The sequence below is a fragment of the Panthera leo genome, chromosome B3, assembly GCF_018350215.1.
Source record: "Panthera leo isolate Ple1 chromosome B3, P.leo_Ple1_pat1.1, whole genome shotgun sequence".
Lineage (NCBI taxonomy): Eukaryota > Metazoa > Chordata > Mammalia > Carnivora > Felidae > Panthera > Panthera leo.
The window spans coordinates 24,081,714-24,107,055 of NC_056684.1; the positions used below are offsets into that span (position 1 = coordinate 24,081,714).

At 33.2% G+C, this 25,342-nt stretch overlaps 1 protein-coding gene and 1 long non-coding RNA gene across 14 annotated transcripts in view; one reads left to right on the forward strand and one right to left on the reverse strand.

The window, feature by feature from the left end:
• Positions 1 to 25,342, forward strand: part of LOC122221726 — a 129,377-nt gene that overhangs the window by 102,646 nt on the left and 1,389 nt on the right. The window lies entirely within an intron of this gene.
• UBE3A (ubiquitin protein ligase E3A) overlaps positions 1 to 25,342 on the reverse strand; it is a 91,679-nt gene that overhangs the window by 5,324 nt on the left and 61,013 nt on the right. For 11 of the 12 annotated variants that reach the window (XM_042941252.1, XM_042941250.1, XM_042941253.1 and 8 more), the window contains 5 exons: positions 17,645 to 17,789; positions 14,414 to 14,619; positions 13,647 to 13,811; positions 12,187 to 12,342; positions 12,023 to 12,096 (listed from right to left, as the gene is read on the reverse strand). In XM_042941252.1, the coding sequence (XP_042797186.1) occupies positions 12,023 to 12,096; positions 12,187 to 12,342; positions 13,647 to 13,811; positions 14,414 to 14,619; positions 17,645 to 17,789 (746 nt within the window). The remainder of the gene's footprint in view (positions 1 to 12,022; positions 12,097 to 12,186; positions 12,343 to 13,646; positions 13,812 to 14,413; positions 14,620 to 17,644; positions 17,790 to 25,342) is intronic. The other variant, XM_042941254.1, reaches the window with a different exon arrangement.

Here is a 25,342-nt window from a genome sequence, read left to right on the forward strand (position 1 = left end):
TATATTAAAATTCTGGTTAGGAATGCAACTATTTAGAAAACCAAACATGAAAAAGAGAGGCTTCTGCATTTCTTCCTTAAGTGGTGGCTGCATGGATCACATCTCATTTATATCTCCTTAAACCTATTCAGATCAAAAATGAGAGAAAATCTGATAGAAACACTCATAACCTATGCTTAGATTAAAATCAGGAAAACAGAGCAGCAAACTCCCAACTGACATATCAGCTGGAGTACGAACACCTGAGCCCAAACTAGCAGAGTCCAGCAGGAGCACTATGGAAGAGGGGGGTGTACAGAAGAATAACACAGGTTACAGTTCACCCCAGAAGGGCAGAGCCCCACCTGAAGAGTGAACTACTAAGGATAGGTAAGAGCACTGGCAACAAAGTGGCTAAAAGGAAGGGTCTTAGAAAAGTATCAGGGATTAGAAATGACAGGCATGCTACCTGGAAGGGATGGGGAGCACCCTGGGAGGCATATGTGTCCCTTTGAAAGTAGCTTCTGGTTATAAAGGGATGGAAGCAGGAATGCCTGGGTGGCTCAGTTCGTTGAACGTCCGATTTCAGCTCAGGTCAGCCCCGCGTCGGGCTCTGTGCTGATAGCTCAGAGCCTGGAGCCTGCTTCGGATTCTGTGTTTCCCTCTCTCTCTGCTGCTAAACAACTCTCATTCTGTCTCTGTCTCACTCAAAAATAAATAAACATTGAAAAAAAAAAACTAAAAAAAAAAAAAGAGATGGAAGCAGCTAATGAAAAAGGTCCTAATTAAACAAGATGGAACTGAAGAATCAGAAGGTGGTAGGCCACATAACCATGTATTAAAGAAACTGCACAACAAAAGAGGGACTATTCGATCAAAAGACCACTAAAGCCACCCAAACTTCTCTCTAGTCCCCCATGAGATCTACTAATAGGTCAGAAAAATCCAACCAATAGATACATAAATGAGAAAAACATAATTCCAAAGTCCAAATAAAGACATTATGAAACAAGTATAACAAATAAGAAGCTAAATTCCTAGCAGAAAAAATGTATTCTTGAAAAATTCAGTTGTGAAGAATGCAAACTGTGTAATTCCCACATTCCAATATGAAGATAGAAAAGAACACCATTAATCAGAAATACAAAGCTCAGGAATGAACAAATCTGAAACAGAAATGGGAATACTTAAACATATTCAAGAAATATGAACATAAATTTGGAAACAGAAGGTTAATATATAAGGTGACCAAAGGAGAAACAGCATAAACAACATTTCTACTAGGGACACAGAGATCAGAAACAAAAGAACAAGAAAAAGGAATTTAAAAAACTAAACAAACAAAAAAACCCCACAAAAAACAAAAACAAAACAAAAACCTAAAGAAATATGCACCAAAGCAGAATACAGAAAAAGATTAGTATTTTAACTACATAAACATAAAAGCTTTTACTTGGCAAAAACAAAAACAAAAACCTAAGCAAAGTCAAAAGATAAACTCGTAAAAATATATTTGCAAATTTATTAGGGTTAAACAGCTAATCTGACATATAAAGTTTCTAAAAACAAAGAAAATAACCAATAACTTAGCAGGAAAAGGAGTAAGACTATAAAGAATACAAATAGCTCCTAAGTACAAGAAAAGATGCCCATTCTCATACATATTGAGGAAAACACAAATTATCATTTCTTAACTGGCAGACAGGTAAACATCAGAGTTTAAACACCACACTGGATTTGGGAAACTGTAGGAAAAGGGATACTCCTATATTGCTGGTGGGAGTACACAATGTTACAATTACTGTGAAGGAGAATTTGGCATTACCTAGCAAAAAAAACACATGTATCTACAATTTGATGTAACAATCCCATTTTTAGCAATTAAATGATACCCATACATACATATGGAATAATCCATGTATGATGATTCACTGTCACATTATTTCTAACAGCAAAAGGTTAGAAATAAACACTATGTCCTAATAATCTATACTGTTTTCACACAATGATACTATTTAGCCATAGGATTTCTTATAAAATGGCTTATTTCAGACCTCGAGTTAAGAATGCTCAAGGGTGACCTAAAAATTTCAAAATGTAATGAGGTGATGTTAAAAGCATACCAAAACTAAGCTGTTTGAATATCACTAAGAATAATGAATGTGAAACACACTCAACATATAAAAGTCCATGAGTTCATAACAATATTCAGAAAAAATCCAAAAAACAAAACGAAACAAATTCACCCCACCAATTAAAATCCAAACTCATTTGTCATTACTGAATTTGTATCAACTCCTTACTCTAAAATATTTAATTACATTTTATTATGCCTTTTCAGTAGAACTGTTTCTCAAGGTAATCAAATAGCAACCACTGATGAGGAAAAAGAATGGCAGGTATATATGTAGAATGAACAGAAAAAATTTTTTTTCCTAAATCACCATTTTGCAACCCCCAGTGAAACAATGGATTCAGGCAAGAATACTGATACTAAAAATTAGAAGAGAGACAGATAGGAGGTTTTGGGACAATGATGGTGGCAGAAACACAGTTATTTTGTTTTTGTTTTTCTTTCCAATCTTCCTAATCTTAATCTCTCCCATAAAATCAGAACTAAGTGGATGACAAAAGAGAAGACCTACAGAGAGCACCTATAAAACTAGGTAACAAGATATCCCCCATAAATCCTTGCGTGTAAGTGAAAAGGAACACCACTGACACTACAAGACCTGGCTGGTATTGGTGTCAGTGGGTGAAGAAGCACAAGGAAGACAACTGCGTTTCTTACAGCCCTGAGAACAATGGGACCTCAAAAACACCAACCCACTGGAAATCACATGTTAGTCTGAGAATAGCAGCTCAAAGAGTTATCCAATACAAGGGATCATGATACAGTGAAAGGTCTGGGCCTTTAAAGCTCTTGAACACTAAAATTCTCTTTTAAACTGAGGAGAAACTGCTCGACATAGGTCCAAATTGACCAAATCAAGAAGGAAAAACAAAACAAAACAAAACAAAACAAGAAAAAGTCAAATAAATGGGAAGAGTAGAATAGGCAAGTTTCAGAAAATGCAAGATCATACATATATACATATACATATATGTATATATTTTTATCATTTTGCAAAAGTAAAATGTACAGAGCCTTCCTGAAGCAGGAAAAGCTGCCTGGCCTATCTCTCCCTCTTGCAAATATGACAAAACTCATTCCACTTAAAAGTAATGAGCAACAGGAAAAAAATCACAAACACTAAAAAGAGCTGTTACTAGAGAGAGAATAATGTGTGTGTGTGTGTGCGCACACACAAGAATGATGTCTCTATAGAGAATAAACTACACTGAAAGATCTGCTAACAAAACATGAAAATTGTAAACAAAGTTCAAATTAAGTTAATTTTCTTTTCTTTTCTTTTTTTTTCAAATAACAGTAGAGGCTATGAAAGGACAACTAAGTCAAACAGAAAATTTTAGAAGAAAAGATTTTGGAAGATATGACAGAACTAGGGAATAACCAGAAATTAAAGAAAAAAATATGTCAAATTGAGGAAACTAAAACTAAACTAGAAAAACCACAGGATAAATTAAGTACAATGATAATACCACAGAAACAGATGATAAAAATCTTATATTGAATCAAGAAAACAAGAAGCCTCTGGGTTCTCCTTCTCAACCCAAACAGTTGTTAGTGGATTTCTGCCACAATTGGTCCTCGCCTGGGAAGTGCTCCTCTTCTTGCAGAGCCTCAGAGTCCCTTCTAGCCCAGAGACACTGAATGACCAACAATACCAGCAAGAAGAATTCTACTACAATAGGCACAGAGCCCAGGAAGAGCTCTCCAGCCCCATGGGCCTAAGACACCATGCAACTCGGCCTGGTGAAGCAGCTCATTTCAGCCCCCTCAAACAACACCATCATGTATTGGGAGCCCCCATGGAATGATATAAATACAGCAGACCAGAATAGTGCCACAACGTCTCTGGAAAACTAAATTTGTCACTGGAACCACAACCCACAAAATGTTTCACTTGTGAAATAATAGAAAAATCTCAGGAAAGAAACAGAAGTTATAATAGTAATAATAATAATAATAATAATAATAATAATAATAATAATAATAATAAAAAGAGCTAAATGTAAATTATAGAACTGAAAAATACACTAAAAGAAAAATACCGGATGGAATCAATAGTAAAGATGACAGAGAATAATAAACCGAACAAAAGAGAAAACAGAGAAACAACAACAGAAACTCAGGTGCATGTGGAACAATATCAAATTATTAGAGGCCCAGAAAGAAAAGAGATTGGAGCTGAAAAAGTATTTGAAGAAATGGCCAAAACCTTACCATGTTGGGCAAAAGACACAAACCCACAAATTCAAGAAGCTGAACAAACTTCAAAAAGCTTAAACAAAACTATTCTTCAGGAATAAAGGGGAAGTAAAGACATCCCTAGACAAAGGAAAACTAAAAGAAAATGCCATCAATAGACCTGTCTTTGAAGAATGACTGAAAGAAAGTGACAAAATATGGACTCTTGAAGCAAATGACAGAAGAAATGTAAGTAACATACAACAGAATACTATTCTCATGAGTTTTGTAAATCAAATGTGATGACTGATACAAAAATTGTAACAGCATTAATAGTCAAGACAATTTTTAAAAGTGAGGAAAGAAACCTAAATGGAAGCAAGGTTTCCACACTTCACTGGAAGTGATGTTATCCACTTTCACATATGTACAGTGTAATATCACAGCAACCAGGAAGAACACTATATAAACAATATACCCCAATAAACACTAAAAGTAAATCAAGAGGGAATCTTAAAATATGCTCAAGTAACTAAATAATCCATGGAAGGCAAAAAGATAGAAACAAGCAATCACAAAGAGGAACAGAAAACAAAATGGTAGATGTAAGCCCTAACCTATTAACCTTAAATAATAACCTTAAATATGAACTGTCTAAATTTACCAATTATAAGGCAAACTGAGAGTAGACTAAAAAAAAAAAAAACAAACTTTATGCTATTTCTAAGCAATTCATTTTGAATTCAGCAACAGGTTGAAAGTACAATGACAGAAAAAGATATCATGCAAACTTAAAAAAATACCAGCATATTATATTCATATTAGATTAAGAGCACAGAAAATTTCAAGATACAAAGAGTGACCTTATATAATGATAAAAAGACCAGTCCACCAATAATGTATGATTCTAAATGGGTATGTACGAAAAAATGTTAAAAACTGAAAAAAGATATGCACCAAATTTCAGAGCCTCAAAATACATTAAGGAAAAAAAAGGGAAAAGGAGAAAGACACGTACCAGAAAGAGACCTACAGAAATATGCTCCACTGATTTTTGACATATGTGAAAAAAGTAATTCACTGGAGGAAAGATAAAGTAGTAAATCTAGAATATGCACACAGAGCTCTCAAACTCAACAGTAAAAAAAAAAAAAAAAAAAGTCAGGTGCACTCTTGGCATTTATCATAGAAATGAAAATTTATGTTTACCTAAAAAATCACGATTATTCATAGCAACTTTATTCATAATGGCTTTAGAAGCTTTTCTGCAGTCTGAAGTCTTTCAACAAGCAAATGGTTAAAAAGACTGGTAAATCCATAGCAAAGGAATAAACACTACTCGGCAATAAAAAGAAACAAATTATTGATAGTGAAAAAATCTGGATGACTTTCAAGGCTGAGTAAAAAAAGCCAATCCCAAAAGGTGACACATTATATGTGATTCACTTAATACAACATTCTTGAAATGACAAACTTAAAGAAACAGAGAACAGATTAGTGGTTGTCAGGGATTAGGGACTAGAGTGAGGACAGGGTAACGGTACGAGTGTGACTGACTTATATATAAAAGATCAACAGAAGGAATTCTTGTGGTGACAGAACTTTTCTGTATCTTAACCGTATTCTAGTTGTGATATTATACTAATGTTTTATAAAGACTTCCATTGAGGGAAACACGGTAAAGTATACACAGGGTCTGTGTGATTTCTTACAACTATATGCCAAATTACATGATCTCACAATAAAAAGTTTAATTAAAAGGAAAGTGTTGGGGCACCTGGGTAACTCAGTCTGTTAAGTGTCCAATTTGATTTCAGCTCAGGTCATAATCTCAGGGTTGAGACTGAGTTCCATGCTGGGCATGGAGCCCGCTTGAGATTCTGACGCTCCCCTGTTTGCTCACATGTGCATGCACTCTCTTTCTCTTTCTCTCTCTCTCACACACACACAAAAAATGTGCTAAAGAAGATTAACAGATGAGTAGGTTTGGGAGTAAAGAAAATCAGTAGAGACAAAGAGGCACATCACATAATAATGGTAAAGGATCAATCCACCAAGAAGACATCCACCAAGAAGACGTACTGAGGTTCAGAGTGTATGCACCAATCAAAAAATATTTAAGATACATAAAGTAAAAACTGATAGAGCTGAAAGGACGAATGAACAAATCTACCATTATGGAGCATTCAAGACCCTTGTCTCTAAACAACATAATTTTATTTAAATAATGGCTGAAGAAAAAGTCTCAAAATAAATTTTAAAAAATACATAGGGAAAAAAATGAAAATCAAACATATTAAGAATATGGGATACAGCTAAAGCAAAGGTGAGGGAGAATAAAATTTAAAGCACTAAATGATTACATCAGAAAAGAGGAAAGGTTTTAATCAATCACTGTTTCTATCCTCAATAACCTAGAACAAGAAGAGCAAACTAAACCAAAACAAGGAAGGAAGTAATAAACAGCAGAAATCAATGAAACTGAAAGCAGGAAAACAACAAAGAAATAAAAGCTGGCTTTTCAATATAATCAGTAAATTCAACAAATCTCTCAAGCAAGACTAACAAGTTCAAAAAAGAAAAACAAGCAAATTATCCCTATGAGGAATTAAAATGGGTATGATCAGTTCAGATCTGCAGACATCAAAAGGATAAAAAGGGAATATTAAGAATTCTGCACACATAAATTTGACAACTTAAAAATAAAATGGATCAACTCCTTGAATAACACAAACTATCACAACTCACCCAATATGAAAGAAAACTTTAACAGTTCTACAAACATTAAACAAACTGAATTTGAAATTAAAACACTCCCCAAAAAGGATATTTCTAGGCCAAGATGGTTTCACTGGAGAATTCTACCAAACATTTAAGAAATAATTAGTACCACTTGAACACAATCCTCTCCCTAGAAAGCAGAACACTTTTCAACTCAATCATGAGGCCAGAATTAACCCTGATGTTAAAACCAGACCAAGACAACATAAAACACGAAAACTACAGACCAGTATCTCTCATGAACTTAAACACAAAAATCACCAAACAATTAGCAAGTCCAATTTGACAATAACTAAATGGAAATGACTCAGATACACAATGGTGGTTCAATAATGGAAAATCCATTAATGTAATGTGCCATATCAAATAGAGGATAAAGAAAAATTATATCAACCAACAGAAAAAGCATCTGACAAAAACCAAAAACCTATATATAATAAAACTCAACAAGCAAGGTACAGAGGGGAGCTTCCTTGAATTTGTAGAGCACTTACTACACTAATATAAAGCTTAATAAAGATAAATGCTTTCTCCTAAATTTGAGAACAAGGCAAGGTTTTCATCACTTTTATTACTCCTATTTGGCATTGTGTTAAAAGTTCTAGGCAGCATAATAAGGCAGGAAAAATGAATAAAAGGCATAAACATTTAAAAACAAGCAGCACAAACTACCCCTATTTACAGATGACACGACTATCTACACAGCAGGCCCCAAGTGATCTCAATAAAAAAAAACAAACAAAAAAACCCCTCTATAATAAGTGAGTTCAGCAAGATCAAAAGATATATGACCAACATGTAAAAAATCAATTACATCTGACTATACTACCAACATATGGAAACAAAAATTTAAAATACAATACCATTAAAAAAATAAAAACATCATTTACAATCACTACAAAGGAAATCACACATTTAGGATAAATCAAACAAAACATGTATAAAATGTGTATGTTGAAAATTATAGAATACTGATGAAAGGAATAAAAAATAAATAAATGGGGAGCTATACTATAGCTGAAGAGTCAACACAGTAAAAATGTCATTTCTCCCCAATTTGATCTCAATGTTAACTCCTATCAAAATTTCATCAAGGTTTTTTTGTAGGCACAAAGTGAATATAAAATTTATAGGGAAAAGCAGAGTAGCTAACATATGGAAAAGGCAAGAAATCTTTCACTTAAAATTGGAGTAAGCACTATTATCTGATGTTAATACTATTTACCTATACTAATAGACAGTGTAGTATTGACAGAGGGATGAATAGGCACACAGATCAAGGGAGAATATAGAATTCAGAAACAGATTCAGACAAACATTACAAACTGATTTTTGACAAAGATGAAAAAACAGTTCTTCAGGAAAGGAAGGATAGCCTTTTCAATAAATTGTATGGGAACAAATGGGCATCTACAGGCAAAAAAGAGAATCTTGACTTGAATCTCATATAAAAATCAACTAAAAACGGACCACAGATTTCAATATAATATGTAAAACTTTAAAATTCTAGGGGAAAAAAAATAAAGAAAATCTTCAGGACCTAAGGCTGGCCAAGAGTTTTAGGTCTGACTTGACAAAAAGTATGATCCAGGGGTGCCTGGGTGGCTCAGTCAGTTGGGTGTCCAACTTAAACTTAGGTCATGATCTCACAGTCTGTGAGTTCGAGCCCTGCATCGGGCTCTATGCTGACAGCTCAGAGCCTGGAGTCTGTTTCAGATTCTGTGTCTCCCTCTCTCTCTGATCCTCCCCGTTCATGCTCTGTCTCTGTCTCAAAAAATAAATAAAAATGTTAAAAAAATAAAAAGTATGATCCATAAAATGAAAAATCAAAGCTCATCAAAATTAAATACTTCTGCTATGCAAAAGATTCTCTAAAGAAAATGAAAAGATTAGCTACAAGAGTAGGACAAAGTATTTGAAAACCACATACCTCAGAAAGGACTAGAATATATGAAGAACTCAAAATTCAACAATAAAAATAACCAGACATTTCACCAAAAACAATATATAGATGGTAAATAAGTACATGAAAAGATATCCCACATCACTGTCATCTAGAGTAATTCAAATTACACCACAAGATATCACAACATACCCAGCAGAATGAACAAAATAACATCTTTGATACCACCAAATGCAGGCAATGATATAAACTGGATCACTCATATATTGCCCAGGGAAATGTAAAATGGTATAGTAATTCTGGAAAATAGTTTGGCAGTTTATCATATAACCCAAGATTGCACTCTTGGACATTTATACCAGAGAAATGACAACTTATGTTCATGTAAAAATCTGTGCCTAAATATTTAGTAGCCTTATTCCTAAAAGCCAAATACTGACAACAAACCACGTGTCCTTTAAACAGTTGAATGGTTAAATCAAATATGGTACATCTATGCCATGGAATACTATGCAGGAATAAAAAGGAATAAGCTGTTGATATATGTAACAACTTTGATGGATCTGAAGGGAATCATGCTGTAGGGGTAGGAGTATGCATACAAACGGATAGCAGGAGACACACTTCTGGTGATGAAAAAGTTGTGCATTATGATTATGATAGTGGTTATGCACATCTATACAATGTAACAAAAAGTACACAGAACTACACATACATATAAATAAGTGCCTGAAAAATTGATGAAATCTGAACATGATCTGTAGATTGAACCTATATCAATTTCCTGATTTTGATATTGTGCTACAGTTATGCAAAATGTTACCACTGTGGGAAAGTGATGGAGGGTATGGGGGACCAACCTGTAGCTTAACAGAAAATTCCAATAAATCTACAGTTATTTCAAAACAAAATAAAAAAAAATTCCAAAAAACAAAAAACCTTCTGAAAAAGAAATATCCAGGCCCTGATGGTGATTTTGAACAAATTTATTTAAGAGAAAAAAATACCAATCTTACAGAAGTATTTCTGAAAATAAAGAACAGTACTCTTTCAACTCAATATGTGAGGGTAGCAAAACCTGATAAATGTGTACAAAAAAGGGATATTATTGGTCAATATTCCTTATGAATACAGACCAAAAAATCTTAACAAAAGGTTGATAAAATAAACAGAGCACCATATTTATAAACTAACAGACCACAGCTAAGTTAGGCTTACCTAGAAACAAAGGCTGATATAATACTGAAAGATTCAATGAAATGAATCACAAGAACTGTGGGGAGAGGATAATCAAATCTGAATCTGCTCAAGCGTTTGAAACGGAAACTATCAATTAAAAGAAAACTGCAGTCCCCACCTCTCACCTCACCCCAAGAGTAAAAAGGGGCATTTAAAAAGATATCTCTAAGTCTCTTAGTAGTCAAATGAAATCAGGGAGAGTCTTATCAGCAACTGGAAAACATACACACAAAAGCTTGCTTGTGAGTCAACATTTTTACACTTTGTTTTTTTAAAGTTTATTGATTTTGAGAGACAGAGACAGTGCGAGTGGGGGGAGGGGCACAGGCTCAGCGTGGAGCCTGACACAGGGCTCCATCCCACAACACTGGGATCATGACTTGAGCTGAAATCAAGAGTCAGATGTCTAACCAACTGAGCCACCCAGTTGCCCCTATCATTACTATTCTAAGTCTTCAACTTCCTACTAGTTGTAGACTCTATTTAATAATTAATATTTTCATATTAAGGTTGACAAAATAAGAAATTGAATTTTGTTTAAAGATTTAGAATACCATTAACTGTGAGAATGATTTGGAACCTGTTGTCTTTTCACTTGCCTTTCAAATCACACATTAACTTATGACCTTAAGATATGTATCAAGTAGGGATTATGTTATTATAGAAGCTAGAAATCAAATTAAACCTTAACTTAAAAAATAATTTCTCCATAAAGAACACACAAGGTATTTTCAACTATTCTCAGAGAAACACTAAGGCTACAAAATCCTGTGATCACTGTCATTAACAGAGATACTACTGTGAACTCCTTGTGACTCGTAAGTGCCGTTTTTTTTTTCATCACCGTATCTGAAACCTTTCATGTGTCAATTTTGAAACCTCAAGTAGAAGAACAATGGTTAGAGTATGTAAGTTCCAATACTGCTGCTAGAAATGACTTAAGGTGTACTAAAAAGAGGAAATACCAGTAGCCTCCTGCACACCAGGATGAAGAACAAAATAACAGAAGAAAATAATTTAACATAAAATATTATTTATTTCTAATTATACTTGATATTCATTGTGGTGTCCACAAATTGGAGTCTTACAGGAATAACCTTTAGAGACAACCTCCAGGAAGTTATGTTTGCATTCCTTCTCACCTTACCCCACCCCAAAGATGCACCAAAGAAGCATCTTCATGCTCTTCTAACAATCCCTGCGAGGAAGAAAGAAGCCTATGCCTTTTAAGATTGAATAGCGTAGTACAGAAAAGGAAATATTAGCAATTGCTAATTGCTTGACTGGGAGCAGATAATATTGGGAATCTTTGCCTCTTTCTGTGAAAATTTGGGGTTCAGTTTCTTCAGGTGTAGAACAAACATTAATACGTATCTTGGCATATTATCATAAAGATTAAATAAAAGAACGTAACAGATCACATAAGGTGCTTCATATAAGGTAGGGAAGAAACAGTTCACAAATAGGGAGTTCAAAAGAAAGGAGAAACATTCAGAGATGGTAGCTCTATTTTCATTATTTTCTAACCAGCAGCAAGCACGTGCTAATCAAAATCATTAAGAATATTAGATAACTTATATCCCAAATGCCAAAGAAAACATGTGACTTAAATAAACACTTAAGAAATAAATTGTAAGATTAACAATGAAAACTAGTGATTATATTACAAATACACTTTTAATATTATAGATTGAGAATTTGTGAGTTTGCTTATTTGGGAAGTAATACCTAGAGATGAAGACCTAAAGCATAAAGTACACACCCCTCTGATGAATTTAAATCTTCTTTTTAAGAATTAAACACCTCACCTAATCAGAACAGAGTCCCTGGTATAGCCACCATCATATTCGGTAGTTTCTTCTAGTGCTTGGAAGTCTAGATTCTGCAAATTCAAGAAAATGTGTCTTAATATATATACATCATTACAAACAATAAATCGATATATTTTTGCAGACACTTTTTGCTTTCTTACCCGGCTTCCACATATAAGCAATTCAATTTCCTCTGGTCTGAATAAATATTTTAAGGGAGATTCATTGGTCACCATATGAAAACCTCTCCGAAAAGCCTTAAACTGTTTTTCTACTGATTTATTGAGAATGTAGTCAGAATAGAGATTGACAAATTCCTGCAGAAAACATTAACCACAAGAACTTCTTATAATATGCTATATAAACAAAACATAACAAGCTACTCGGCTGCATAGCTTTTAGTTTTGTTTTCATTTTCCCCAAGAAAGAACAAACACTCAAAAATATTTTTAAAGATTCAAACTTTATACATATAAAGGAAAATACAGGCATACCTCAGAGGTATTGTGGTTAGTTTTGGCCCACTGCAATAAAGTGAATATTGCAATAAAGCAAATGAATTTTTTGGTTTCCCAGTGCATATAAAAGTAATGTTTACACTATATTGTAGTCTATTAAGATTGTAATAACAGTATGTCCAAAACAAAACAATGTATATTCCTTAATTTTAAAAATACTTTATTGCTAAAAAATGCTAACCATCATTTGAGCTTTCAGCAAGTCTTAATCACTAATCACAGATCACCGTAACAAGTACAATAATGATGAAAATGTTTGAAATAAAGTGAGAATTAACCAAATGTGACAGAGTGAGCAAACGCTGTTTGAAAATTGGTGCTGACAGACTTGCTCGACACAAGGTTTCCACAGTTGATTTGTAAAAAACCCAACATATGCAAAATTGCAATAAAGTGAAGCTCAATAAAATGAGGTATGCCTGTACCTTTAACAATTTCACAACTTTTTGCAATAGTAAATACTGAACTATAAAAAGCCCACGTAAACTAATTATACACGTAAGTTTCAAATTTGATACTGTATTAAACCAGACTTAAAAGCTGGGCCTCAATGCAATTTTGACATTCCCTCAACCAAGTGTACAAACACAGAGACATTTAAACCATGTATACATCCATTTATAAAACCTAACAACTGCAATGTACCGGATTTGAGCAAACCAGGAAGCCTCATGTTGTCTGTGCTAGAATATTTAGGAAGCTGCCTACTGTACCCAATTCAGCAAAAATGTGGGTGTTTTACTAGATACATAAGCTGTCATACCAAATTATAAAAGGCAAGTGAATCCTAACTTAGACATTATAATATTTTATCAAGTTACATTATAAAATGTTTTATGGCCATAATGTGTCACTCACTATCTACTATTCCTGCCCCCTTTCTTGAAAAGGGGTTTAGTGCCTAACTATGTGCTCTCATACCAGCTTATATCCAAGATTTAGAAAACTGGGGCTATTTCATTTAAAAGAATTTGAGTACTTGATTTCTTGAGTTTTTGTATGGACTATTTTAGATACCTCTTTAACAATCACAAGTATATATGCTTTAAAACTCTGTTAATAAAGAGACAAAGAGAATGATGAAAAAAAAAAACATGTATTACCTTCCTGTTTTCATTTGTAATTGGAATTTTATCACCATTTTCCTTTAGATCATACATCATTGGATTACCAAAAAGGTCTGTCTGAGATATCTGGAAAGTGATCATCATGTCATCTTCTACATTCCCTTCATATTCCAGTAAATCTTTTAAACTCTGATATAGGACCTAACAACCAGAAATGACAAATTAGGCTACCACAGAGCTATAAAATAGAAGTTAGCATCATTTTTCTTGGGGAAAAAAAATGACAACAAAGACCAAAGAATAGAAAGTATCCTTTTTGTCCCTCAAATAGTTTACTATAAAGAAAGACTGTCAGTCACTGGTATGTCCCATCCAGTGCTGAGAAAACCACAGCATCAATTTAGCAATGGATTTCACACTGTGCTCTATGAGTGAACCTCAGGTGTCTCATAGTGAGGGAGGGATTCGAGACAGAAACAACATACTAACTGTAGCCACCAAGCCCCTTATCCAGAGCAGTTCTGATTTCACGTGGCAATCTCACGTGGTTTAAAAAACAATGTTTAAAAACCCTTTTCTACAGAATCAATTTTACAAAACCTGCTTGCTAAAAGTAATATATAATAAATTTCCTGAGTTTTTAGGTATTCATGGTACTGCAACAGGTTAAAACAACTTTAACTTATTAGGTATAAATATTAACAAGTAAAACTGATTCCAAATGAAAACTGTAGTTTTTTACATAAATTATAGTTTTGCTTTTAAATAAAGCTAAATGATCAAATAAAAAATGCCAGACTTACAGGGTGAGAGTCTCCCAGATCACGAAAAGTTCCTTTTTTCCCCATTAGCTTCCTGTAGACAACCATGGGAAAATGTACATCCAGTATACAGTTATTGTAAATAGCCAGACCCAGCACTATACCAATCAGAGTGAACTGACCCTCAGTTTCAAAAGAGGATGGATTAAACCAAAACAATTTTGTAGATTCATCATATGTGAACATACCTGTAAAAAAGGATTTAAAAAAAAAACATTACTTTTCTATTTTATTAAATAGACTAATGAACAATACAGACATAAAATAATTACACATGCAAACTTATACATAGTAGGCATACAAAAATTGTTTTTTCTATTACATCAGCACTTGAGAGACCACAGTTCAAATATATGTGATTGTTATAAATTGTGGCAAATGGTAGTATGTCATTTTAAGAAGCCAAGAAAAAAGGAAACAAGTAGCAGGCAATTTTGGCTGCATTTTTCAAAATGGATAAATGTTCATTAAATTCAAATTCTCTAATCTTCTACTAATACAAATAAGAAATTAATTTACTACATCCACTGGTTGATTGAAAAATGAACGCAAAACCAAAAGGAAAAAAGCTACCATATTTTTAAAATGTTTCACGTACAAAAACATATTTAATCTACATGTGTTTTCAAAAAATTTTAAATTTCATTAAAGAAAAGTTTTTGTTTTTTCAAAACTGCACAATGATCCTATGAAGTTTTTCTAACTCCTAATGAAGTCAGATGAAGTACATAAACTTGAATAAATTTGATAAAGGTAGATTACATCCAAAATCCAAGGCTATTTAATATACACACACGTTAACTGTGAGCCAGTGAGTAAAACAAAAGTAGTTTGTATTTGTAGCTTTCTTTCAATTTCATATGTTTTTCACTATTCAAAACCCAAGCTTGGAGATTTTTTTTGTAACATTCATCTTAAAAAGTAGGAATATTTCAGGGCGCCTGAGTGGCTCAGTTGGTTAAGCGTCCGACTTCGGCTCAGGTCATTATCTCATGGTTCATGGGTTCTAGCCCCGCGTCGGGCTCTGTGCTGGCGGCTGAGAGCCTGGAGCCTGCTTTGGACTCTGTGTCTCCCTCTCTCTCTGCTCCTCCTCCACTCACACTCTCTTTCTCTCTCAAAAATAAACATTAAAAAAAAAATTAAAAAGTAGGAATGTTTCGTTTACCTATCTAAAACCATTACTAAGACAGAATTATCTTCTTCCCTTTAAACAAACAGAATATCTAAGGAAAGGTTATATGATATTTTAATGAATTTACGATTTTTCTTACTTTACTAAAATGTTTTTCAGTTGCTACTGTGCAACTGAATGAAAATATTTTAAGAATTAGGTCTGAAAAGGGCAATTTCCAATAGAACAAACTTTAGAAATCAATTTGGCACATAAATATATCAATTCATATGATTTTTGAAAGCTTTAAAAGTTTTTATTTTCACATTTAGTTTAAGTTAAATACAAAGGAACCGTAAAATGTCCCCTGGATCATAAGAGTACAAAGTAAGCTAGGACGTTTTTCTAATGGAAGTTACAATTCACAAAATAACAGTCTGAAAATTATCCAATTCTTATCTGAATTTCAGTTTAGATCTAAATTTTTTTACAAGTCTAAGTTACAAGATTCATTGAAGTAAAAAATTTCACTTAGTTATAAATATGGTATTAACAAAGTCAAAAACAGTTGAAAACAACAAATTTGATGAAATCTCACAAATGTATATATCCTTGGTCTCAAGAGCAATAAACTAAATTAATGAGAATATAAATTACACAGGTCATTACTCTCCTCTCTGTGTATGAAATGAAAGATAATAATTTTAAGGTTCAAAGTGATCTATTTTGGGCACATTTTTTGCCAGGTCCCTGGAAGAAAAGGTAGTTCTTACAAAACATTCTATTTTGGTATATTTAACCAAATATTCCATATTTGGTATTTTTAATCATTTCAATTACTTTACTATCAAGTAGAACTGTTTATTTTTTTTTTCTGAAAGTATTTCTGCATATAACGTAAGTATATTTTATTTACAGCTAATGTTTTACATGTTGAGATACAAAGGAATCCAGAGCAAAGTTTACCAAACCTATGAAGCTCATAAATTAATTTTCTATCACAAAAAAGGCATGGTTTTATGTGTCTTGGTTTACTTTGAACAAATTATATGCAAATTACACAGCTTTCTGATTATTAAGAAACATTAGCTAAAATATATAATCTTACTTTAACTACATTTATGTCATGAACTCAAAATGTCTATGTCCATTTGCATGTTTGTGTGTATATATGACCAGCTAAGAACAATAACAGAGAAGTCAATTCAATGTACATACTGACAATCAACAGGCTGTAATAGCTCAATTCTCAAAGCTTAAAGGAAATGATCTGCATTATTCTGTTATATTCTTCACAATTCTAAAAGTACCTTTAGCGGAATCCTTTTCCTATGATGGTCATGTATTGTTTTTAAAAGTAAGCAAACCTGGTAACCAAGTAAGTGGTCACATCGCATAAACTGAATCAGTTCAGAATTATCTATCCAAGAAGCTGTTGTCTTTTACCACTTCCACTGTGCCTAACTTGTCTACCAGTAAAATTCAAATCCTTCAACTTTCAGGCTGAGATATGTAGATCAGTTTTTCCCAGACTGTTCAATGAAAAAACACTTCTGAGAGACAAATGTTATTAAAGGTAGGGTGGTAAAAGGCTTCTGAAGTTCAAAAAGTTTGGGAAAGCATAATATTAAGCCTCCTGAAATCCTGTAGTAAATAAACCTAATTAATTTGATACCAGTCAGGGTTTCCAAACTTTGAGCATGATACACTTGTGAGACATTCTCAACATTCTTCAGACAATTGTTGTATGAAACTCTCATTTCAGAAATGCCGTGAGTCTGAAGAATGTTTTAGACTAAAAAGAGCAAAGAAATCCTTCCATTGTTCTAATGTACCATTCTAAAGGGTTTTCAATTTGACTTACCTAAAAGACAATTTCCTACAGTAAAATATTTGGCTAAGTAATCTAAATAAGAACTTGAATAAATGAGTGATGCACATCACTCCCCCAAACCCAAATTCAGTCATTTTCTGTGATTCTAGGAAATCTATACTGAAACCTACTGTTGACTCTTTGTAACTGAGAATATTTATAAACCTAGGTAAACAAATCCTTAAATCAAAAGGATATGACATCATGATCACATCACTAAAATATTTACCAATATCTGGATTGAAGATTTCCTCCACAACCAGCTGAAAAAATTCTTTGGAAACACCTCCCTCATCAACTCCTTGTTCTCCTTCAAATTCCACATACAACTGTTTCTTCAAGTCTGCAGGATTTTCCATAGCGATCATCTCTAGCTAGTGAGTGAAAAGATAAAGTGAAAAGAAGGTGACTGCCAGTTTAAGGATGAAAGCAAAATAAAAATAAGTAGAAAAAATAAAAAGGATTCAGGCTATGGAGCAAATAAAAGATACTGACTTTTGGTTTGTTTTAAATGGAAACAGGAAGCAAACCAGTAAAAAGCCAGTAAAGGCAAAGATTCAGTCTCACAGATAATGGAAAAATAGGACAGAAAAGAAATCGGCATAGAATAATAAAAGAGTTACTTTCTAACTATTGATTTGTCATGAAATTAACATATAGTAGAAAATTAAAATTAGATTTTCTGTTACTTCTGTGTAACAAACCTGGGCTCTAAAGGTTAGGACATGGAAAGAAGTCAACACAGCCAAATACATAAGTGACTACTCAAACTAAATCATTTCAGCAAAAACAACAGAGTACAGAAGTTTGACTTTAAGTTTGTTTGCTAATAAGTTTTTATGTTTAATAGAATAGAAACTAAGGAATTAAGTTTTGTTATCTATTAAGCCATGAATAAAATACTTTCAATTAAGAGAAGAAACATATTGGGTAAGTAGGGAGCAGCTTATGGTCTCTTATAGCACTTAGTACAAACTGCCACGTCTTGATGGAACCTAAGACATCTTATATATACTTTTTTTGAAAGCAGATGAGATTTACGCTTGCTTATATCCTTACTCTTAATTTCTTACTAACAGTTACATTTTTCAACTATAAATGTTTACTACTTTTTTGAATCTATAGAATAATACACAGTAAGTGATCTCAGTCATTAAGAGATTAATCAGAAAATATACACTAAATACTAATGTGAACTATTTATACTTCCAGTTTTTAATGTATTTGAAATTTACTAATAGCATGCCTGATCACCCGCTTTATTTGCTAAATAGACCTAAAATGCCTTCTGGCGGTTAAAAAATTTGAAATTTGCCAAAACAGTATTTACGAGTGTTCAAGTTATTCCAACCATTGCAACTAGAATTTTAAAAATGGTTTTCAGCAATGCAAACATCATCAAAACAACTGTACTATAGTCCTCAAGCAATTACTTTAGGTAACAGTACTGGTTTGGACATTCTAGTATGTCTATAGAAAAATAAAATCTCAAATTCATGAATCCTGACAGTTGTCCTAGATCAATGTTTTTCAAACTGTCAACTGCCACTCGCTAGTGGGCAGCCCAATTCATTTAGTGGTTTAAAACCAACAATGGGAGGAAAGAGAATGTGTTCCACATAGTAATGGCATCAACCATTTTGTGAAACTTTTGTTTCAACTATAAGTATAGACAGATACACATACATGTATGTACCTATGCTATGTAAAATATCTCTTTCCTACTTGGGAATACAGTCAAAAAAGTTTTAAGAACAAAGGCTGAAATAATCTAGATATCTTCAACTTTTGGAGTCTGTGAATTTAGAATCTTTAGCTTTAAGAAATGTCCTGTGTAACAATGGTCTTTAATATTTACCAAAAAAAAAATTATGCCAAGTTTTTAAAGATAATTTATTTTTGTGACAGAGTGTTGTGAATTGAGACAGAATAAATACTCTGTAGTTGTTCCAACTATCACTTAACTTTTAAACTTTAAATTTTAGCAAGCGACTCAGGTAAGCCTGTTTCCTCATCTGCAGAGAAAAAAAAAGGGATAGTACTCTTCACACTGCAAAGATGTGAAGGCTTAATAAAAATATACGGAAGAGTTCTAGAGCAGACAATATTACTAAGATAACACAGCATGTTGCAACCTTTTAAAACAACTTTGATCTTTGAACATAAGATTCATAATTTGATTTTATAGCCTAGTCCCAAGTTTGAAAAGAACCTTGGGGAAAAATAGTTCCAGTTGGAAACCTGCTTCAAGCCACAGAAAATAAAGAATGCTGAGAACTAAATTAGAATTATCAGCTCCAATGTGGTTTACCCATCACGCCAACATCCTATATTGCCATGGAACGCATTCCTAGTTTCCTTCTTCCAGTTCCCACCTGCCTAGGTGTCAAAGGAATATAAGTCAATGTTTATACATATGCCCTTATAACACAAAGACAAATCTGCTTATATCAAAAGTATAATGCATTCTGAGGTGAAAAAACTGATTATCTGGTATTTAAATTATGCTTCCTATAGTCCTCTTTATTAACATGCACAAATGAGAGCTGACTCCATTATCAATGTGATTGATATCTTTTAAAGGATTCAGTGTCGATTCTACAGGATTCAGAGGCCATGTGTTGTAGTCTTAGTTCCACCTAAGACACCTCATAGGACACTGAAACAAATTTATCTTCATTCCTTTTTTTTAGAAAGATGTTCCTAATACCTTTTTTTTTTTTTCTATAGAGAAAGAGAGAACATGTGAGCAGGGGAGAGGAGCACATGGAGGGAAAGAGAATTTTAAGAAGGTTCCACACTCAGTGCAGAGCCCAACACGGGGCTCGATCCCACAACCCTGGGAACATGACCTGAGCTGAAATCAAGAGTCAGATGCTCAACCAACTGAGCCACCTAGGAGCCCCTAACTTCATTCTTATAAAATACTAAATGTCTGTCTGTCTCCATCAATCTCCACAGCGCTCTCCACCCTGAGTGCCAAAATAATTCAATATAATATTTTATAATTATAATTGTAAACATATAGCTTTATCTTTTTTTGCTTTAGTTTCATCTATAAAATGAAAATGATATAATAAAAAATTAATATATGTGAAGCACTAGATGAATTCCCTGTACAACAACGCTTTTGTTATTGTTACTTTTATTTGTACTAAAAATTCTTTCAGGCATGCCTGAAAACCTAACCACCCAGATATTACAGAACAAAAATATTTCAGTAACAACACACGAATAATATATAGCACTTATGTGCCAGGGCACTATTCTCAGCACTTTACATATATCAATTCACTGCATTTTCACAACAATCTTATGAGGCCAGTAATATTATCAATCTCATTTTACAGATGAAGTCTCCAAAGTCATGAGAGGCTCAATAACTTGCTTTTAGTGTTAGTAAATAGAACAGTTCTAATCCAGAAGGAAGCTCTTAACTATTATGCCTTCCTGCCTCTCTTCAATAACTAGCAATAATCTTTTTTGAAATTATAAGTGACTTTTATTTTCTTCATGTTTTCTATATTTTCAATTAGTTTTTACAATAAACATGTATTTCAGAATCAGGATGTAGTCACATGTAAATATGTAAAAAGAATGATTTGAAAAATAGATGGCAACTGAACTCTGCAGGCAAAAATTTCCATTACCTATGTTATATACTTAATATATGTAAGTATTTATATATACTATATACTTAATATATACCTAGGTATATAGTAAGTGGTTCTGTAAAATACTTTATCATTTATGTATACATGGGCAGTCTACCTTTAAAAACAATGTTTACTTTTAATTATAGCATAAAATTTGCCAGTTACCATTTGACAAAGGCCATTAAGGGGCTACATTTTTATTTTTCTTAAACACAACCACTTCTGACCCACTGTTCAATCAGAGAATGATTTCAGAACTGAATTGTAAAGGTATACAACTTTCTGTAATAAATACATAGCATTTAAAACAGAATTATGAAAATCAAAAGCTGCCTTGAATACAGGATACTTGGAAATTGAAAGCCTAGGTCAGTGAACACTCTGAAAAGGAGAATTTGTATGCATCCTTGAATTGAAATCATTTAGTATACAGACCTGTAGTTTTATATATAGGTTTTCTTAAAGTAGGGTATATTTTGTATTAATTTAATATGAAGACTGGCAAAATGCAGATTACTGGGTTAAAATAAACAACAGACTGGATGTAATAACATCTACCTCTTCCTTATATGACTTCCTCTTCTTACTAAGACTCTTGATTTCATCAATTGTTGGATAAAACGATTTTCAATTTCTGAACTTTTAATTGGCCATGATGATGAAATCCTAGAGAGATCATTTTTTAAAAAAAATTGATCTGGTATCAAAGCATTCCCAGAATACCTAGGTAGGATGACATCTTAATATAAAAATATCATACTTGCCAGATGCAAAAGCGTTAAAAGGAAAACCCTATCCTTTAAAATCTTACAGTATTCTGGGCTATTATTATTCATGACAAAGTCATCTTTACCCATAGTTGAAAAAATCCCTTAATGGTATGGATATTTAAGTAGTATTCACATAAAATAGACCTAATTCTTAAGAATGCCTACGTTCTCTAAGAATGGCTGGCTTAAAACAACTTCAGTCAACTTATTAGACTCTATGGTTAAACAGTTTGTTTACACCTTTAAGCTACTGACTGGAGCAAGATCTTTAGATTATTTAAATATATTTAATTTTTTCATTTATCTATGAACAGATAAAGTTTTTTTTCTTTTTTTACTATTTTACATATAAAGTTTAGATGTTTCGGTAACAGCCATATCATTTAATCATATCTGCTTGTGAGACCAGGAACCCTGAGTTCTAACAGTTCCAATCCTGCCATTAATTTATACAGGCCAGAATCTGAGATTCATTTTTCTCACATGTAACAGTAAGGAGTTTCACAAATTTCATTTTTTTAGATTATTGTATGATGCGGAGAATCTATGTAGATCTGCTTCATTCTCCTAATCTCCTTTGAGTACATAAATCAGACATGAAGTTCATTTCTTTTAGAATAAATCTTAAACAGGGGCGCCTGGGTGGCTCAGTCGGTTAAACGTCCGACTTCGGCTCAGGTCACGATCTCGCAGTCCGTGAGTTCGAGCCCCGCGTCGGGCTCTGGGCTGATGGCTCAGAGCCTGGAGCCTGCTTCCGATTCTGTGTCTCCCTCTCTCTCTGACCCTCCCCCGTTCATGCTCTGTCTCTCTCTGTCTCAAAAATAAAATAAAACGTTAAAAAAAAAAAAATAGAATAAATCTTAAACAATAATCATCATTGCATTAAGCACAATAAAGTGAATGTACAAGATAAAATTAATCATACTCAGAACAGCACAAGATAATCTGATTCTTAAAGCACTGTAGATCAATTGTTAAATAAAAGAATCAGGTTTTATTTAAATAACTAAGGGTGTGTGTCAAGGAAAATACTGGGGGCTGGGTCAGACAGTACTGTTAGAGCCCAGAAAAAATGAATGATTTTTTTACAGGGGACTGAGCAGAACTAATTGGTAGTAGGGGGCTTTTCCTTTGTGCTTATAATCTTTATCTGTTCCAGTTCACAGTTTTGGACTTTCCTATCCAGTTCTACTCAGCCATTCCTTTCAGTCTTTAGATCCCCACTCAAAATTCTAGGATTCCCAGAACCAAGAACCTAATCTGAACCAAATCTCAGACCACCGTCAATCCTATTTCTACACCTGCTATTTTCACCACCTTCTCAAAGACTGCCAGTTTCCCAAGTATGTACTTGTATATAAAAATGGCCTCAATAAATATGTATATATAAACCGTACCAGTTGCTATCTTCACAAATACTGGTTTGCAGACTGGCTTTATGGGAGTATCTGCGGACATGACCAGAAATATAGATTTCTAGGCTCCACACCAGACTTCCTAATCTGAATCTCTAGAGGGTAGAACCTTGAAATTTTTCTTTTAAACAAATTTCCCATTCAGATGTGAAGGCAGTTCAGGGTATGTCATAGATGGCAATACTGTCTTCCATGATACTCATACTACTCTCCTAACATAATCTAAGATAAAAAGTATGAATAAAATTTTATATCCTTTTCCTTTGGGAATGCTTGGTCTAAGAAAAATGACAAAATATCTACTTTTAAAAGAATACACAAATAGACAAATGTTATGAGTAAAATACTATAAAAACCTTATGTTATAATTGTTTTAATTCAAATGAGCTCATAACTATCACTGTACTATTTTCTAAGAAACAATAAAAAATAGTGAAAGTGAGTCCTGGGGGAAACATTCCAGCAACTTACAGGTATGGGAGTAGTTCTTAAATGATTCTGAGATACCTACTTGTGAAAAGGCAGTTAATATTTTACCATATTTCACTGATTCTAAAATTCGCTTTTCTGTTTTTGCACTTTAACATCTCTGAAATTATGGATATACCATACAACTGGTAGCATCTCACAACTAACTGGCAGTCTTTTTTTCTTTTTTAGTAGTAATAGTGGGTCCTACAATCAATAGCATTTAAGGTTCAATAAAATAACTGTAAACACTAATTCAGCTGTCACCAAAGATAGTTCCTCTAGAAAAAACTCCAGTTAGGAAATAATCTGCTAGTCTGGTCTGAATTACACGGTATGAGAAGGTGGCAAACATATTTTTCATTAAAAAAAAATCTGAAATTATCAATTTAAGGTACTACCCCTCCCTTTTCCTCCATGACAGTCAGCCTGACAATTAACTGAAAAATAAGACCTAACAGAAAACATATTCTCATTTCCTCTTCTCTTCCTGACCCTAAATTAGCAGGCCATAAGAAAGTGGTCAATAGGTTTATTTTGTTTGTCAAACTGATATAGAAGAAAGAATGAGGCTTTAAAAAAGCAAAGTAGATCCTTGAGGAATAAGATGCTAAAACCCATCAGTACTTTTGGGAGTTCAGCTGAGAGGATGTCCTTAAACTACTTTTTGTTGTAAACCTTTTACTTTTTGCTACTAAAATACTATAATTTTTATCATAATCACACATTCTATGAATATTTTTTAAAAAATAGAGCATCAATTGACTGACTCACAAGGCTATTTTGATGATTTTATTTTTCTGGCCTTTCATATTGTTATTAAAAAAGAAAGCAAAAGAAAAAAGGGAAGAAGAGTAAAATTTGCTTAGTATGAGTATTTAGAGCCCCTAAGAAGCTTCTTGGTGGTCATGATTCATCTTTACATCTTTACTGCTTAGCAAAATGCCTCACAAAGAAGATTTCTAAATCAAACTGCTTTTGTGGACTGGTAATTTAAGTACAGGTATTATCTAGTGAATCCTAATTTATAACTGGTCAAATTATAATATTCAGGTTTTGTATAATGAAGCAGAACTCACTAAAAAAACCCAATTTCTTAGCATAATTAAAAAGTTCAGTTAATTTTATCCTAACATCTGCTTTAAAAAAGGCCTTATAAACCAAAATGATCGTTTCCTCAAAGTTCTAGATGATAGAATAAAGTAAGTATACAACAAGTACTTAAACTTTCGTTGATTCTTAGCCTTGCTTTACTAAGGGGGTGGTGGTGGGAAACAAGGCGGGGGAAGGAAAATAAAGTTGGGTAGATTTCTTAGCAGAAGGCAGATAAGGAAGGTGGACAACTTTTTTTTTAAATTCTGGATAGAATCTTATACAGAGTGATTTCACTGCTTTCTAAAAGCCAGGCACAGCTTTTGCTGGAAATAGATGAAAGAATCCCAACTCAAGAAGCCAAACATAAAATGTGTTGTTTTGGGATTTGCAGTTCTGCTCTAACAATCGAAATTCATAGAAGACTTCAATGTCCTTTTCACAAAACATCACTCACGTTTTTTAAGATACCCTACTTTCTGCTAAATTATGTAAAGTTGCTGGCTGCCTGATGATGAGTTGTTAA